Consider the following 16,924-nt stretch of genomic DNA (forward strand, 5'->3'; position numbering starts at 1 on the left):
GGCTCCCTCTCCCCCCGGGACACTCACCCTCAGCCCCCGGCTCCCTCTCCCCCCCCCCGGGACACTCACCCTCAGCCCCCGGCTCCCTCTCCCCCCGGGACACTCACCCTCAGCCCCCGGCTCCCTCTCCCCCAAAACACTCACCCTCAGCCCCCGGCTCCCTCTCCCCCCCCCCGGGACACTCACCCTCAGCCCCCGGCTCCCTCTCCCCCCCGGGACACTCACCCTCAGCCCCCGGCTCTCTCTCCCCCCGGGACACTCACCCTCAGCCCCCGGCTCCCTCTCCCCCCGGGACACTGACCCTCAGCCCCCGGCTCCCTCTCCCCCCCCCCGGGACACTCACCCTCAGCCCCCGGCTCCCTCACCCCCCCGGGACACTCGCCCTCAGCCCCCGGCTCCCTCTCCCCCAAAACACTCACCCTCAGCCCCCGGCTCCCTCTCCCCCCCCCGGGACACTCACCCTCAGCCCCCGGCTCCCTCTCCCCCCGGGACACTCACCCTCAGCCCCCGGCTCCCTCTCCCCCCCCCGGGACACTTACCCTCAGCCCACGGCTCCCTCTCCCCCCCGGGACACTCACCCTCAGCCCCCGGCTCCCTCTCCCCCAAAACACACACCCTCAGCCCCCGGCTCCCTCTCCCCCCCCCGGGACACTCACCCTCAGCCCCCGGCTCCCTCTCCCCCCCCCCGGGACACTCACCCTCAGCCCCCTGCTCCCTCTCCGGCCTCGCTCCCTTGGCTTGCTTTCCGCCATTTTGATTTTTCCTACACCAACCGTCAACATCCGGGGATCCGGGACATGCGCAGAGCGCGCTCAATGAGTCAATCGTGATCTATCGCTACATTGGGTGCAAGCAGCCGATGGACAGCTCACCGCACCAATCGCGGCCCGGCACATCTGGACAGCGCCCCGCCTACTCCCACAGTCGGAGGCGGAGCCGCTCCCAGTCACGTGGCTCCCGATTTGAATCCGCGCCACATTTTACCGGTCTGACCGCAAGTGACGTCCGTAACCCAGCAACGCCAGCTGTGTGACGTCGGTAACCCAGCAACTCGTCTGTGTGACGTCACGTAAGCTGGCACCAGGGGCGGGGAGGGCCCGAGCCCACAGGATGGCGGTTGGTGCGTTTACCTGTGTGTGTGATATATGTCTGTGTACGGGCTGTGTGTGTGTTTGGGGGATGTCTCTACCTGTGTGTGTGATATATGTCTGTTATATATGTGTGTCTGTGTACACGTGTGTCTATATTTGTGTCTCTGTTGATATAAATATTGGTGATGGGCCCTTCTCCCTGTTGGTAATTACAGCAATTACTTTGTATATAAAGATTAATGATACACCCCACTATTGTTGGTAATTCAGTAATTGCCGTTTATGTAAAGTTTGGTAATGGGCCCACCTACCTGTTGGTAATTTTGGTAGTTACTTTTTATATAAAAACATAAGAAATAGGAGCAGGAGTAGGCCAAACAGTCCCTCGAGCCTGCTCCGCCATTCAATAAGATCACGGCTGATCTGATCATGGACTCAGCTCCACTTCCCTGCCCGCTCCCCATAACCCTTTATTCCCTTATCGCTCAAAAATCTGTCCATCTCCGCCTTAAACATATTCAGTGTCCCAGCTTCCACAGCTCTCTGGGGCAGCGAATTCCACAGATTTACAACCCTCAGAGAGAAGAAATTCATCATCTCAGTTTTAAATGGGCGGCCCCTTATTGTGTGACTATGTCCTCTAGTTTTATTTTCCCCTATGAGTGGAAATATTGTCTCTGCATCCACCTTGTCGAGCCCCCTCATTATCTTACATGTTTCAATAAGATCACCTCTCATTCTTCTGAACTCCAATGAGTATAGGTTCAAACTACTCAACCTATCTTCATAAGTCAACCCCTTGATCTCCGGAATCAACCGAGAGAACTCTGAACAGCCTCCAATGGAAGTATACCCTTCCTTAAATGCGGAGACCAAAACTGTTGTGTATGTATAAAGTATGTTCTGTAAGATTAGACCACTGAATGTATCTTCACACTGTATACACTATACCTGTACCACCAGAGGGTGCTACTGGTGGAGACCTAAGGCTCACCTGCACACTGCAGGTAACCAAGTATAAAAGGGAGCGCACCTCACTGTATCCTTACTCAGGAGCTACAATAAATGAACAAAGGTCACAACAGTTCAAGTACAATATCTTCCCTTGTGTTACCTTACTAGAGTGCTTACACACATAATATCTCGAGAGGAGATTATGAATTTCCATGCACAAAATGGCTAACCTTAGCAACTTTCAACAATTCACTGAGGGGGAAGATTGGGATGCCTTTGTGGAAAGGCTCGAACAAGTTTTCATTGCAAATGACCTGGCAGGAGACGACGCGATCTCGCTGGCTGATAAGCGCAGAGCTATCCTGCTCAGCAGTTGTGGGCCCACATTCCATGGCCTCGTCAGGGACCTGCTAGCCCCAGTGAAGACGACAATCAAAATGTATGCAGAGCTTGTAACAATAATATAGGAACAGCTCAAACCTAATGAGAGCATCCTCACAGCCATACATTTGTTGTACACCCACTGGTGGCCTGAAGGCCAAGAAATTGCAAAATATGCTGCAGACCTGAGACGAATGGCTGCACCATGTGATTTGGGCGACCATCTCACCAAAGCACTGAGGGACATCTTTGTTAATGGAATCAGCCATGAGTGCCTCCTCTCTGTGGACACTATGGTCACACTGCAGAAGGCAATTAAAGTGAGCCAGGCGTTTCTGGTATGTGAGAGTGGGGTTTATTCTGTACCTGTCAGTTTCTCATATCTGAGTGTGTGTTTTAATCTGTTCCTGTCAGTTTCTGGTATATGAGTATTGTTTTAATCTGTAGTGGTCAGTTTCTGGTATGTGATTGTGGATTTTATCCTGAACATGTCAGTTTCTGATATGTGAGTGTTGGTTTAATCTGTACCTGTCAGTTTCTGGCTTATGAGTGGTAGTTTAACTTGTAACTGTCAGCTTTTATGTATGATACATGAATATGGGCTTTATACTGTATGTGTCTCTCATATGCGAGTCTGTGTATATTTCTGTAACTGTCAGATTTAGGTATGTGTGTGGGGGTTTAATCTGTGCCTCTCAGTTTCTGATGTGTTAGTCTGGGTTTAATCAGCACCTATTAGCTCCTGCAATTTGGGTGTATGTTTTAGACTGTACCTGTCAGTTCCCGCTATATGAGCGGGGATTTACTCTGTATCTGCCCGTCTCTGGTATGTGAACGTGAATATCTGTTTTATGTTCTACCTGAATTTGTCTGATATGTGAGTAAAGGTTTTACCTTTCTGATAGGTGTGTGTGGGTTTCACTCTGCATCTGCCAGTTTATGAGATGGCAATATGTCTTTAGCTCAGAAACTGTCAGATTCTGCAATGCAAGTATCAGTTTTACTTTTTACCTCTGTTTTCTGACATGTGACTCTGAGATTTACACTCTACCTGTCACTCTCTGGTGTGGAGTTTACTCTGTGCGTGTCACTTTCATCTATGTGGGTGTGGGTTGCAGATTGTATCTGTCAGTCTATGGTATGGGAGTGTGGGTTTTATTCTGCACCTGTCATTTTCTGGTATATTCGAGATGGCTTAATACTGAATCTCTCCTTTCCTGATACATGATTATTGATTTTGCTCTGTACCCGTCAGCTTCTGATATGAGAGTATGGTTTTTACTTTCTAACTTATATATTAAGGTATGTGATTGTGTGTTTTATTCTCTACCTGCCAGTTTCTGGCAAGTGAGTGCGGGTGTTTAATCTACATGTCAGTTTGATCTGTTTCAATGGTGAAACAGCGTCTGATTCTACTGCTCCTTGTAAGATTCACAATGTAACTCTTGTACTGTGGATTACTGTGGGACTGACTGCTTCTGCTGCCTGTGATAATAGGATTGAGGCCAGTTCTGTGTCTCTGCGCTCTGTGAGTGATAATGTACTTACTGTGTGTGGGAAGGAGCTGCCTACACTGGTTGACAGTCCGTGTGTGCCAGCAGTGTGGATTGACACTGTGTCAGTGTCTATCTGTTCCTGTGTTTGTGAGTAAGTGAGTGAAAATGGATCTGTCTCTCAGTGCGATATGTTTGGACTTTGAAACAACATCTTATTGTACTGCTCCAAGTGACTGTGGGATTCATAATGTAACTCTGGAAATTCGGATCACTGTGGGACTGACAGCTTCTGCTGCCTATGACAATAGGATTGAGACCAGTTTTGTGTCTGCGCTCTGTAAGTGATAATATACTTACTGTGAGTGAGAAGGAGCTGCCAGCACTGTTCCTTGTGTTCCGAGTGGAGGAAAGATCACATTTATTCAGGCTCAGTGAAGTATTGCTCTCTGAGAATAATAATACGAGAACAATATTAGTTATGATATGGACAGGTGAGTGGGAGACTATAAAAAGTAAAGTTATAATTAACATGTTTGTTTATAATAAAGTAAAGTATCTGGAGAGGGGAAACCACGATACAAACAGCACTGGTCCATGAATAGGACCACCCGATTGGAACAGTTCAGGTTTACATCTCCCACTCCCATGGGACTACTTGTAAAATTCTGAATCTCTTCCTGGAATATAACTATCGTACCTGGGCTGTATAACAATTGTTTTCAGACTTTTGAAACCGAGTTGAGGGCCTGTGTAGTTAACAGAATGTCACAGGGCCCAGATCCTGATGTATCTGAGGGAGCGACAGGCTCTCGATCACCAGCAACACGGTTCTGGACAACTCAATGCACCAAAACAAAATAACCGATGCTTGAAATGTCTTCTCCCACACTGCTCACCTGGTGTCTGCAATCGATACACTTTGTGAAACACCTCACAACCTCACCGTCAGGCTGTGTTTCCACTGTTCACTGTCGAAGAACAACAGACATGATGAGATTGGGACTGAATCAGGAACATTCACTACAGATTTGGGGAAAGAAAGCAGCAATGTTTTGAAAGAGCGAGGTGATTTACTTTCATTGTTACCCCACACTGTATACACAACTATTTTAGTAAAACAATAAATCCAGTGCCCCCTTATTAAAGGGGCATTAAAACAGACAAATTAAACTTTGGCATTAAATGGATCAAATTAAAATTTGGTTCCCGGGGGTGATGATGCACTCCAGTCCGTCTGGCGCCCATCTCTCACGGAAGGCCACGAGTGTACCGCGTGCTCCATCTCCAGGGACACCCTGGCACGAACATAACCGTGGAAGAGAGGTAGGCAGTCGGGCTGAACACCCCCTCGACCGCCCGCTGCATGGACCGGTTAATGGCTACCTTGGCCATGCCCAGGAGCAGTCCTACGAGGAGGCCTTCCGATCTGCCCGCTCCCCTCCGCACAGGGGGCCCAAAGATCAGGAGCGGGGGACTGAAGTGCAAACGATTAACGAGTGTCATCCTTATGCAGGAGCCATCAAGCAAACTCTGCCAAGTAATGTTCATTGGTTCATGTGCAACGGCCTGCGGAGAACCATGAGATGCTACTGTAAGAATTGCTTACAACCAGAGTCATGAGAGGACCATTTTATCCTCAAGTAGAAAGTAAGAGACTGTCCACACACAGCCCGAGAATGGCCTCTCCCTCCCCCCACTCGCACCACGCACTGACACTGGTTCTTACTCCACTCCGCCCCTTACACACAGCCCCCGACTCCCCCTGAACTCCCCCCGGACTCAGTGCCGGTCTCTGAGCCCATCTGCGGACACGCTCCCAAAGCGCTGCGCTGCTGTAAGGAGGCTGCTGCTCGCTGCCTTACCCCGGGGCCGCGGGCTCTCCATTTCCGGCTGTTTGAAACCATCTTCTTCCGCTCACTGAGTGAATGGTGATCACAGGCAGGACTGGGGGAAGGGAGGGCGCATGTGCTCTTCTGCTCACTGGGAATCGACACAGTGGGGCGGGGCTGAGCCACCCATGCGCAGCTCTCTGCAATAATTCAGCCTGTAAAAATCAAAGTGCACCTTTCCCAATTTACTTTTATCAGAATCTGAACAAAGGACAGAGAATGATTAAAGCCGGGAGCCTTGTCCCTTGGAAATGCTCAATTTGGGATCATTCCGTGCAGGGTGTTTCTCTCTCCATGAGCCCGTCTTCACAAAGCAATCCTGCAGAAGCATCGGAGGGACGAGGGAGTGGGAGTGTTTGCTGGGACCGTGCAGGAGTTAATATCTGACAGAAAGAGTCCGAGATTAGTTTAAACACTCTCACTGTGAGTAATATCGAAGTGCACAATCAAGAGGTTATAGGTAGGGAGGAACTTATTACAATCACTGTCACTAATGAAGTAGTACTCGGTAAAATAATGGGACTAAAGGCGGACAGGTCCCCTGGACCTGATGGCTTACATCCTGTGGTCTTAAGAAATGTGGCTGTAGAGATAGTGGATGCATTGTTTGTAATCTACCAAAATTCCCTGGCTTCTGGGGAGGTCCTAGCAGATTGGAAAATTGCAAATGTTTAAAAAAGGAGGCAAACAAAAAGCAGGAAACTATAGACCAGTTAGCCGAACATCTGTTGTTGTGAAAATGCTGGAGTCCATTATTAAGGAAGCAGTAGCAGGACATTTGGAAAAGCATGATTGAATCAAACAGAATCAGCATGGTTTTATGAAAGGGAAATCATGTTTGACAAATTTGCTGGAGGTCTTTGAGGATGTGACAAGCAGCCTGTGGATGTGGTGTATTTGGATTTCCAGAAGGCATTCGATAAGGTGTCACATAAGAGCTTACTGCACAAGATAAAAGCTCATGGGATTGGGAGCAATATATCAGCATGGATAGAGAATTGGCTAACTAACAGCAAACAGAGAGTCAGGATAAATGGGTCATTTTCTGGTTGGCAAACAGTGATGAGTGGAGTGCCACAGGGATCGGTGCTGGGTCGTCAACTATTTACAATCAATATTAATGACTTGGATGAAGGGGCCGAGTTTAATTTAGCCAAGTTTGCTGATGATACAAAGATGGGTGGGAAAGCAAATTGTGATGACGATACAGTAGATATGCAAAGGGATCTCGACAGGCTAAGTGAGTGTGCAAACATTTGGCAGATAAGAACATAAGAACATAAGAAATAGGAGCAGGAGTCGGCCATATGGCCCCTCGAGCCTGCTCCACCATTTAATACAATCATGGCTGATCCGCTCATAGACTCAGGTCCACTTCCAGATGGAGTATAATGTGGGAAAATGAGAGGTTATCCATTTTGGCAGAAATAATAGAAAAGAAAATTATAATTTAAATGGGGAAAAATTGCAACGTGCAGCAGTACAGAGAGCCTTGGGGGTCCTTGTACATGAAACACAAAAAGTTAGTGTGCAGGTACAGCAAGTAATCAGTAACACAAATGGAATGTTGGCTTTTATTGCAAGGGGGATATAGTATAAAAGCAGAGAAGTCCTGCTACAACTGTACAGGGTATTGGTAAGGCCACACCTGGAGGACTGTGTACAGTTTTGGTCTTCGTATTTGAGGAAGGATATACTTACATTGGAGGCTGTTCAGAGAAGGTTCACTCGGTTGATTCAGGAGATGAGGGGATTGATTTATGAGGAAAGGTTTGAGTAGGTTGGGTCTGTACACATTGGAGATCAGAAGAATGAGAGGTGATCTTATTGAAACTTATAAGATAATGAGGGGGCTTGACAAGGTGGATGCAGAGAGGATATTTCCACATAGGGGCAACTAAAACTAGGTTACATAGTTTTAGAATAAGGGATCGCCCATTTAAAATTGGGATGAGGAGGAATTTCTTCTCTCAGAGGGTTGTAAATCTATGGAATTATCTGCCCCAGACAACTCTGAAGGCTGTGTCATTGAATATATTTAAGGCGGAGATAGACAGATTTTTGAGCGATAAGGGAGTAAATGGTTATGGGGAGGAGGCAGGGAAGTGGAGCTGAGTCCATGATCAGATCAGCCATGATCTTATTGAATGGCAGAGCAGGCTCGAGGAGCCAAATGGCCTACTCCTGTTCCGATTTGTTATGTTCTTATGGCGCTGAGCTGCAAGATTGCAGAGAGTGCAACAGGCAAGCGAGTGATAAATGTGTGAGATTGTTTCTCTCACTTTCTGACACTGGCCCGCAGCGTGGGATTAATAATGTGTCTGTCTCTGGTACAATATCAGTGAGAGAGGAGACTGCATCTTCTGTCTCTCCAATGGGATCTTTCAGAATAAAACGGGCCTTCACCGGTCAGTCTGGAACTGATACTGTGCATCTCTTTCTGTGTCTCACCGCCCTACCTTGCACTCTCCTGTCTCTCGCTCAGCCCTCTCCCCTCTCTCTGCCTCTCAGTTTCTATCCGCTCTCTCTTACTGTTTGTGAAGGCGGGATACTGTTATTTAGCGTGATGTTGAAACACTGTTGGAAGTGCAAGACTGATAATGTCTGTTTCAATACGTGAAGGTGTGACACTGTTACTGAGCGTATTATGGAGACACTGATACAAAGTGTAAAACTGATACTGTGTCTGTCTCTGTGTCTTTTCTGCTGGTGCTGTGCATGAATGTGCGATAATATGGAGACACAGTTCGGGAGTTTAAGTCTGATACTGTGTCTGTCTCTCTATCGCTCTCTCTGATAGCCATCTCTGGGTGTGGTGTATGGGATGGATAAATTCCAGAGAGGGGACGAGCTGCCTGCAATCTGTATCTCACCTTTAACCAGCTCTTAATGCGGGCACAGGTGGGATACTATTTGGGATATTTTGAATTAACCAAAGCTGGAATTCTGTTCCCTCCAGAAAATTAAAAGGTTAAAGGTCTGCATGGATCAATGTGTTCAGGATGTATATACTTCTCCCTTTTGAAACTCTTTTAGAGTCTACCTGCAAAACATAAAACATTTATCCGTGCCACCCGACCTGGATGACACACCAGACATTTACAAGGCCCTTTTTTTTCTTTTTTTCCCTTTTTTTTTGCGCACTAAAATCAAATTTTTTCCTTTTTCCAGTGCCCCCTATAAAAGGAGAGGGGGACACTAAAAGCACCGGCAATTAAAACAAATTAAACTTTAAAACATAAAATCAAATTAAAATTTGGTTGCCGGGCATGATGATGCACTCCAGTCCCTCCGGTGCCCACCTCTCGCGGGAGGCCGCGAGCGTACCGGTGGACACCGCGTGCTCCATTCCCTTTTGAATTGTTGCCCGAATAGGAGACGGTGGGCCCATCAACCGCTCATTCCCTTTACACTTAGCTCTTAACATCCGGCTCTCCCAACATGTTCAATGACCAACGGTCTCACGTTCAGCTTCCGTCTGTTTTGCATTTCTCGGAAGCCAGACCCCCTCTATATTAAATCGCTGATCAGAATATCGGCTAACAGCAAACATGCGACACTGTTTGATGATCTGGACTTCTAGATGGTTATGCTTATAACTGAGAATGTCTGAGGCTCATTTCTGATCAGCAAACTCCCACCTTAATGACAGTATAGTATGTTAAATTAAATCTTGGACAATTATGTTCCACAGAACAGAAAGCAGCCCTTTCACAGACAATGTGGGTGGCTCTGAAAAGAGCCTTTGGGTTATTAGATTAAATCCTGTCCGCTTTACTTGCTCTTGGCCGCACTGGCGGTTTTCTTGGGCAGCAGCACAGCCTGGATATTAGGCAGCACCCCGCCCTGAGCGATGGTCACCTTTCCCAGCAGCTTGTTGAGCTCCTCGTCGTTGCGGATGGCCAGCTGCAGGTGTCTGGGGATGATGCGGGTCTTCTTGTTGTCGCGGGCCGCGTTGCCGGCCAGCTCCAGGATTTCAGCGGTCAGATACTCGAGCACAGCAGCCATGTAGACCGGGGCTCCGGCACCCACACGCTCAGCGTAGTTCCCCTTTCGCAGATGCCTGTGAACACGGCCCACAGGGAACTGCAGTCCGGCCCGCGAGGAGCGAGACTTGGCCTTGGCCCGAACTTTACCGCCGGTTTTTCCTCTCCCAGACATTTCCACAATCCACACGTTCAGAGAAAGAATGAGAAACTCCTCCCACATCTGCCTTTCTTGTACCTTCTGGAGGAATGCAGGGAGCGAATTTGTGATTGGTCGCTCGGTGGTGAATTTCATTGGTCTTTTCAGGTGACCAATCACAGTCTGTTTAGCCCACCAATGAAAGTAAGGCGGAAATTACTGTCTCCAACAGTCAGAATATCGATTTTTAATTCAAAAACCCCGCCAAGAAATTTTAAAATAGCGGATTATGTTAATATAAATTCACCATTAGTCAAAGATTTCCCAACACGTTTTAATTAATTTTGTCTTTTACATCTTCCCCTTGCAAGTTCCAGGCTGTTACAATCAGGATTAAATTCGGGTACTATTTCAAACTGTCTAATGGGCGGGAATCAATCCCCACCGATTCTGTAACGGGACACATTCCAACTCAATCTTTGTAAAAGTTGGGTTTCACAGATTATCAATCGATCCCCTGCAAAGGCGGGAGTGAGCCCAGAACTGGGAGTCCTTCTGTGAAAAGAGAAGAGGGACAGAGAGTTCAAACTGACCCGGTTCTGGCCTATGTAAGAACTCCCATTCTGGGTTGTTACACTGCGGGGAGTGTCGGCTTAATAAACGGACTGACCCGCAACAGGAATTGAAAAATAAACTTGAAAAGGGCTTGCGAGAGAGAATGTGTGACTGAAATCTGAGTCTCAGCCCCTAAACAAGCTCTTAATTCGGCAGGCGGTGTAAATGAACGGGTCTGAGAGCAAAGGGAAACAGCGACCAGGGACCGTGTTTGTAGTTGGCGGAAAATTCCAGCGACGCTAAGGTGGAACCGGACAGTGAAACTGATATCTGAGAATTCAAAACTAAATCTACAACTAGAAGTGTAAAACTTCTCAAACATACTTGTTCAGGAAATAATTACAGTAAACAGAGTGTAAAGAGAGATGCGTTTGTGCAGCTCTTTCAGAGAGGTTGTGGATGGCTCTTAAAAGAGCCGTTGTGTTTGGGGTTTGATCTGTCAGAACAGCGGGCAGTCTCACTTGGAGCTGGTGTACTTGGTCACCGCCTTTGTCCCTTCCGACACGGCGTGCTTGGCCAACTCCCCGGGCAGCAGCAGGCGCACGGAGGTCTGGATCTCCCGGGAACTGATGGTACGGCGCTTGTTGTAATGGGCCAGGCGGGAAGCCTCACCCGCGATGCGCTCGAAAATATCCTTCACAAACGAGTTCATGATGCCCATGGCCTTGGAGGAGATGCCGGTGTCGGGGTGAACCTGCTTCATCACTTTGTAGATGTAGATGGCGTAACTCTCCTTCCTCGACCTTCTGCGCCTCTTGCCGCTCTTCGCTGGGGTTTTCTTAACTATTTTCTTAGCGCCTTTCTTGGCGGGACCTGTTTTCTTTTCGTCAACCATCGACTCGTTCAGTCAGGCGCAGATTTGGGGAAACTCTGCTCGGAGCCCGCATTATATCGGCAGCCCCACACTCCGCCCACAGCCCTATGCTAATGAGGGATGGGCGAAGGCAATGGTTGTGATTGGCTTGTCAATATCCAGTGTTCTGTATCTCTCTGATTGGATGTTTAAAGAGACCAATCAGATTTGTTGCCCGCCACAATCTCAAATTCTTGAATGAGGTCTTCAGTTGCAACACCTCCTGATTTATACTCTGTTCTTTATGTGTTTCTGTTCAGTTATCAGGCAAAAATCTTATGAGTAAGGTTCATAAATCTTTTAGTATATATTCAATAATCTGAACAGCAAACTCGCTGCTCTGTTTATCGATCTAGATTTTTACATGTTCAACAGACATTGACCGGTTTATAACCGAGATTGACTGAGGGTGACTTCTGGTCAGGAAACTCCCAGTTTATCAACCGTAGGGATTTAATATCAAGTAGAGAAATAGTGACCTGGATTTATATAGCGCCTTTCACGACCATCGGACTTGTGAACGTGCTTCGCAGCCAATGAAGTGCTTTTTGAAGTGTAGACACTGTAGTAATGTAGGAACGGCGGCAGAAATTTCCCATAAACAGCAATGTGATAATGACAAGATAATCTGTTGTGTTGTATTGATCGAGGGATAAGTATTGGCCAGGACACCGGGGATAACTGACCTGCTATTCTTCAAAATCGTGGCCATGGTATCTATTACAACCACCTGAGAGAGCGACGTGCCTCGGTTTAACGTCTCTTCCTACAGATGGCACCTCCAACAGTGCAGCACTCCCTCATCACTGCACTGGCATGTCAGCCAAGATTTTTGTGCTCAAGTCCCTGGAGTGGGACTTGAACCCACAACCTTCTGACTCAGAAGCGAGGGTGCTACCAACTGAAGCACAGCTGATAAGATTGTGATCAATAGATCAGTTTCTTCAGACAGTAACCAGCCCTTTCACAGATAGAGTGCGTGGCTCTGAAAAGAACCGACGTGGTATTAGATTGAATCTTGTCCATTTTACTTGCTCTTGCTGGGGCCAGCATTGGATTTCGTTGTCAGGGTAACCGCGTGGATTTTTGGCTGTTCAGCCATGGTCCTATTGAATTGTGGAGCAGGCTCGAGGGGCCTTATGGCTTTCTCCTATTTCTTACAGCTGTCAGTCTCTGGTATGTGAGTGTTGTTTTTTCTTCAGTTTCTGCTCGGCGAATTTGGGTTTCATTATATACCTGTCAGCTTCGAGTATGTGAGTGTGATTTTCACAGTATCTCACTGTCCCTGGGATGTGTGTGTGGGTTTTATTCTGTACCTGTCAGTTTCTGTTCTGCAAATGCGTGTTTTACTCTCTACCTGTAAGTTTCTGTTATGCAAGTGTGGGTTTTATTGTCTATTGTTCAGACTCTGAGGTGTGTGTGGATTTTATTTTATATGAATGTAACTAATCTTTTTTAACAAAGAGAAAGACGGGTAAATGTTATTGAGTGGAATCTGAGTGTCCTTGTACATGAATCACAGAAAGTTAACATGCAGTTACAGCAAACAATTCTGAAGATAAATGGTATGTTAGCCCTTAATCCAAATGGGTTGGAGTAAGGTGGCGTTGGTACAATGATATAGAACTGAGATTGGGAGAAATGTTTTCACTCAGAGGGTTGTGAATCACTGGAGTTGGGATTTTAACCTGCATCTGTCAGTTTCTTGTTTGTGAATCGTGATGTTTTCTGTTTTTTTGTCAGTAATTTGTGGAGATTTACTTCGAGCTGGTGTGATTGGATAGCTCCTTGGGTAGTACCAGACTAATGCCCGTCTCGATGTGTGGACACAACCTGCACACTCCAAACTGTTAGAGGTTGCTGCCATCTCCTGGCTGCAACAAGTGACAATCATTCAGCAGAACCCATTTTAAATTCCAGAGATTGCTCAGAACCATGTTTATGTTCAGCTTAAACTATTGCAAAGTATTTTATTGGTCTGGCTGAAAACTCCAAACAACCATTAAAAGCAGGTGGAGGCGCTCATCCAATTCTAGTGTGAACAGTGGGATTAATCACTGAGTGTGGGATAGACATTACTGGGCAATCCATTTCAACCAAACGTGTCTTTGCAGAGCCGTGTACTGTGCTGTGGTTAATCATCGAGTGTGGGACAGACACTGCCTCTGTCACTCAGGTGTTGTGTGCTATCGTGGGATTCACTGGTCAGTGTAGCATAGATACTGTATCTGTCACTGTCTGGTACAGTGTGTCAGTGTGGGATTGACTGGGGAGTATAGTAATAACGCCATCTGTCACTGTCTGGTACAGTGTGTCGGTGTGTGATTGACTGGGAGTATAGTAAAGACACTGTATCTGTCACTCTCTGGTACAGTGTGTCAGTGTGGGATTGACTGGGAATATAGTAAAGACACTGTATCTGTCACTGTCTGGTACAGTGTGTCAGTGTGGGATTGACTGTGAATATTGTAAAGACACTATCTGTCACTCTCTGGTACAGTGTGTCAGTGTGGGATTGACTGGGAGTATAGTAAAGACTCTATCTGTCACTGTCTGGTACAGTGTGTCAGTGTGGGATTGACTGGGAGTATAGTAAAGACACTATCTGTCACTGTCTGGTACAGTGTGTCAGTGTGGGATTGACTGGGAGTATGGTAAAGACACTATCTGTCACTGTCTGGTACAGTGTGTCAGTATGGGATTGACTGGGAGTATGGTAAAGACACTATCTGTCACTGTCTGGTACAGTGTGTCAGTGTGGGATTGACCGGCACGTGTAAAAACAGAAAGCGATGCTTTCCCGCTTGATGCGTGTGATGGTGGTAGAGTGGTGAGCACAGCTGCCTTCCAAGTTAGTTGATCTGGGTTCAATTCACGGCCGTAGGATCCAGTCAAATTTTAATCCACTTTCTGTTTGGGATATATAAGTGAATGTTTTAATCAATACCTATGAATTTCTGGTTTGTGAGTGTGGATTTTAATCTTTACACACATTCTCTGATTATTGTGGGGGGTTTCTATGTACTGTATTGGAACCGGGTTTGTGGTTATGGACTTTATTCTGTCTCAGCCTACCTCTGGTATGTGATGATGACTTTTACTCTGTATCTGTCAGTGTTTGATATGACGGTGTGTTTTATTCCGTACCAGTCCTGCTCCTATTTCTTATGTTATGTTTATTATGATAGTCGAGTATCAAAGCAAAATACTGTGGATGCTGGAATCGGAAATAAAAACAGAAAATGCTGGAAATCTCAGCGGGTCAGGCAGCATCTGTGGAGAGAGAGAGAGAGAGAGAGAGAGTTAACATTTCAGTTCGATGACAAAGGCTCATCCACCTGAAACATTAACTCTGTTCCTCTCTCCACTGATGCTGCCTGACCCGCTGAGATTTACAGTATTTTCTTTATATCAGTATTCATTTTGCTTTCTTCCTGTCAATTATTGATACAGAATAGAGGGGAGTACTCTGTATCTATCATTTTCAGCTTTGCGATTGTGGGTTTTAGTCTGTTTCTCTCAGTCTCTGGTACGTGAGCGTCGCTCTGTATCTATCAGCCCCTGGTATTTGCGTGGACTTTACTCTATATCTGGCAGTGTCTGTTATGGGAGTCTGGATTTTATTCTGTACTTGTCATCTTCTGATTTATTAGTCTGGGTCTTATCCATAACTGCCAGTTTCTTCCTAATTCAGAGATGGTTTTCCTTTCAATCTGTCAGTCTCTGGTATGGGAGTATGTATCTATCTGTGTGCCTGTCAGTCTCTGGTATGGGAGTATGTATCTATCTGTGTGCCTGTCAGTATCTGGTCTGGGTGTATGTATCTATCTCTGTGCCTGTCAGTCTCTGGTATGGGAGTATGATTGAGTGTGATTAAGTCTGCCTCCACCACCCTTTCTGGCAGTGCATTCCAGATGTTGACCACTCGCTGTTTAAATATGTTTTTTCTAATGGTGCCTTTGGTTCATTTGTCTGTCAGCTTAAATCTGTGTCCTCTGGTTCTCGACCCTTATGCCACTGGGAACAGTTTCCCTCTATCTACTCTGTCCAGATCCCTCATGATTTTGAACGCCTCTATCACATCTTCTCCCAATCTACTCTGCTCCATGGAGAACAACGCCAACTTCTCTAGTCTATCCACGTGACTGAAGTCCCTGATCCCTGGAATCATTCTCGTTAATCTTTGCTGCACCCTCTCCAAGGCCTTCACATCCTTCCTAAATTGTGGTTCCCAGTTGAGGCTGAACCAGTGTTTTATACAGGTTCATCATATGTTCCACGCTTTTGTACTGTATACCTCTATTCATGAAGCTCTGGGTCCCGGAAGCTTTTTTAACCACTTCCTCAACCTGCCCTGCCATGTCCAACAATCTGTGCACATATACCCCCAGGTCTCTGTTCATGCACCCACTTTAGAATTGTACCCTTTCGTTTATATTGCTTCTCCTTGTTCTTTCTACCAAAATGTATCATTCACACGTTTCTGCGTTAAATTTCATCTGCCACGTGTCCGCCCATTCTACCAATCTGCCTATGTCATCCTGAAGTCTATCACTGTGCTCCTCACTGTTCCCTATATTTCCAAATTTTGTGTCATCTGCAAGTTTTGAAATTGTGCCCTGTACACTCACATCCAAGTCATTAATATGTATCAAGCAAAGCACTGGTCCAATACTGACCCTTGGGGAACATCACTGTGTACCTTCCTCCAGTCCAAAATAAAACCCTTCTCACTCCTGTCACTTACCTCATTTCTTATCCATGCTGCCACTGTTCCTTTTATTCCATGGGCTTCAACTTTGCTTGTAAACCTAATATATGGCACTTTGTCGAACGCCTTTTGGAAATTCATGTACACCACTTCAACTGCATAGTTGTCTCTGGTATGTGGGGGTGAATTTTACTCTGCATCAGTCAGTGTCTGTATTGTGAACATGGATCCTTCTCTCGACCCGTCAGTCTCTGGTATGCTAATATTGGTTTTACTCTATTAGTCAGTTTCTGATACAGGAGTGTGGGGTTTCCTTTCTACCTGTCAATTTCTGCTGAGAAGGGTTTACTCTGAATCTCAAAGTGCATGGTGCATGAGTGTGGGTTTCAATCTTCATCTGTTTACCAGTCTCTGATATGTGAATGTTTTTCCCCCACTATCTTCAGTTTGTGGTGTGTTAGTTAGGGTTTTACTCTGTATTGTGCATCTCTGGTATGAGTGTGAGAGTTTCACTCTGAACCTGTCAGTTTCTGGTATATGTGTTGGGTTTTATTTGCACCTTCCAATCTCTGGGATGTGAGCATGTGTTTTACTCCCTGTTTCTGGTATACGAATGTAGGTTACGCACTGTATCTCTCAGTTTCTGGTATTTGTGAGGCGTTTCATTCTGCACCTCTCAGTTTCTGTTATGTGAATCTTACACTGTATTAGCAGTTTCTGGGATGTGATTGTGCTTTTTTTCCACTGTGTACCTGTCAGGTTGTGATACCTTCGTCTGAGTTTTCTGCTGTACCTGTACATTTCTGTTA

General features: G+C 46.3%; 2 protein-coding genes across 2 annotated transcripts in view; both read right to left on the reverse strand.

Moving 5' to 3' along the window:
• The window catches only part of LOC139248262 (zinc finger protein 551-like), a 362,606-nt gene that overhangs the window by 209,052 nt on the left and 136,630 nt on the right, over positions 1-16,924 (reverse strand). The gene's annotated exons all lie outside the window — the stretch shown is intronic.
• LOC139248218 (histone H2A.J-like) lies at positions 9,607-9,972 on the reverse strand (the record flags this gene model as incomplete). Its single annotated transcript, XM_070871966.1, has 1 exon — positions 9,607-9,972. A coding segment is annotated over exon 1 (366 nt), but the record flags the coding sequence as incomplete, so codon positions are not given.

This window comes from Pristiophorus japonicus, unplaced genomic scaffold (assembly GCF_044704955.1).
Source record: "Pristiophorus japonicus isolate sPriJap1 unplaced genomic scaffold, sPriJap1.hap1 HAP1_SCAFFOLD_29, whole genome shotgun sequence".
Lineage (NCBI taxonomy): Eukaryota > Metazoa > Chordata > Chondrichthyes > Pristiophoridae > Pristiophorus > Pristiophorus japonicus.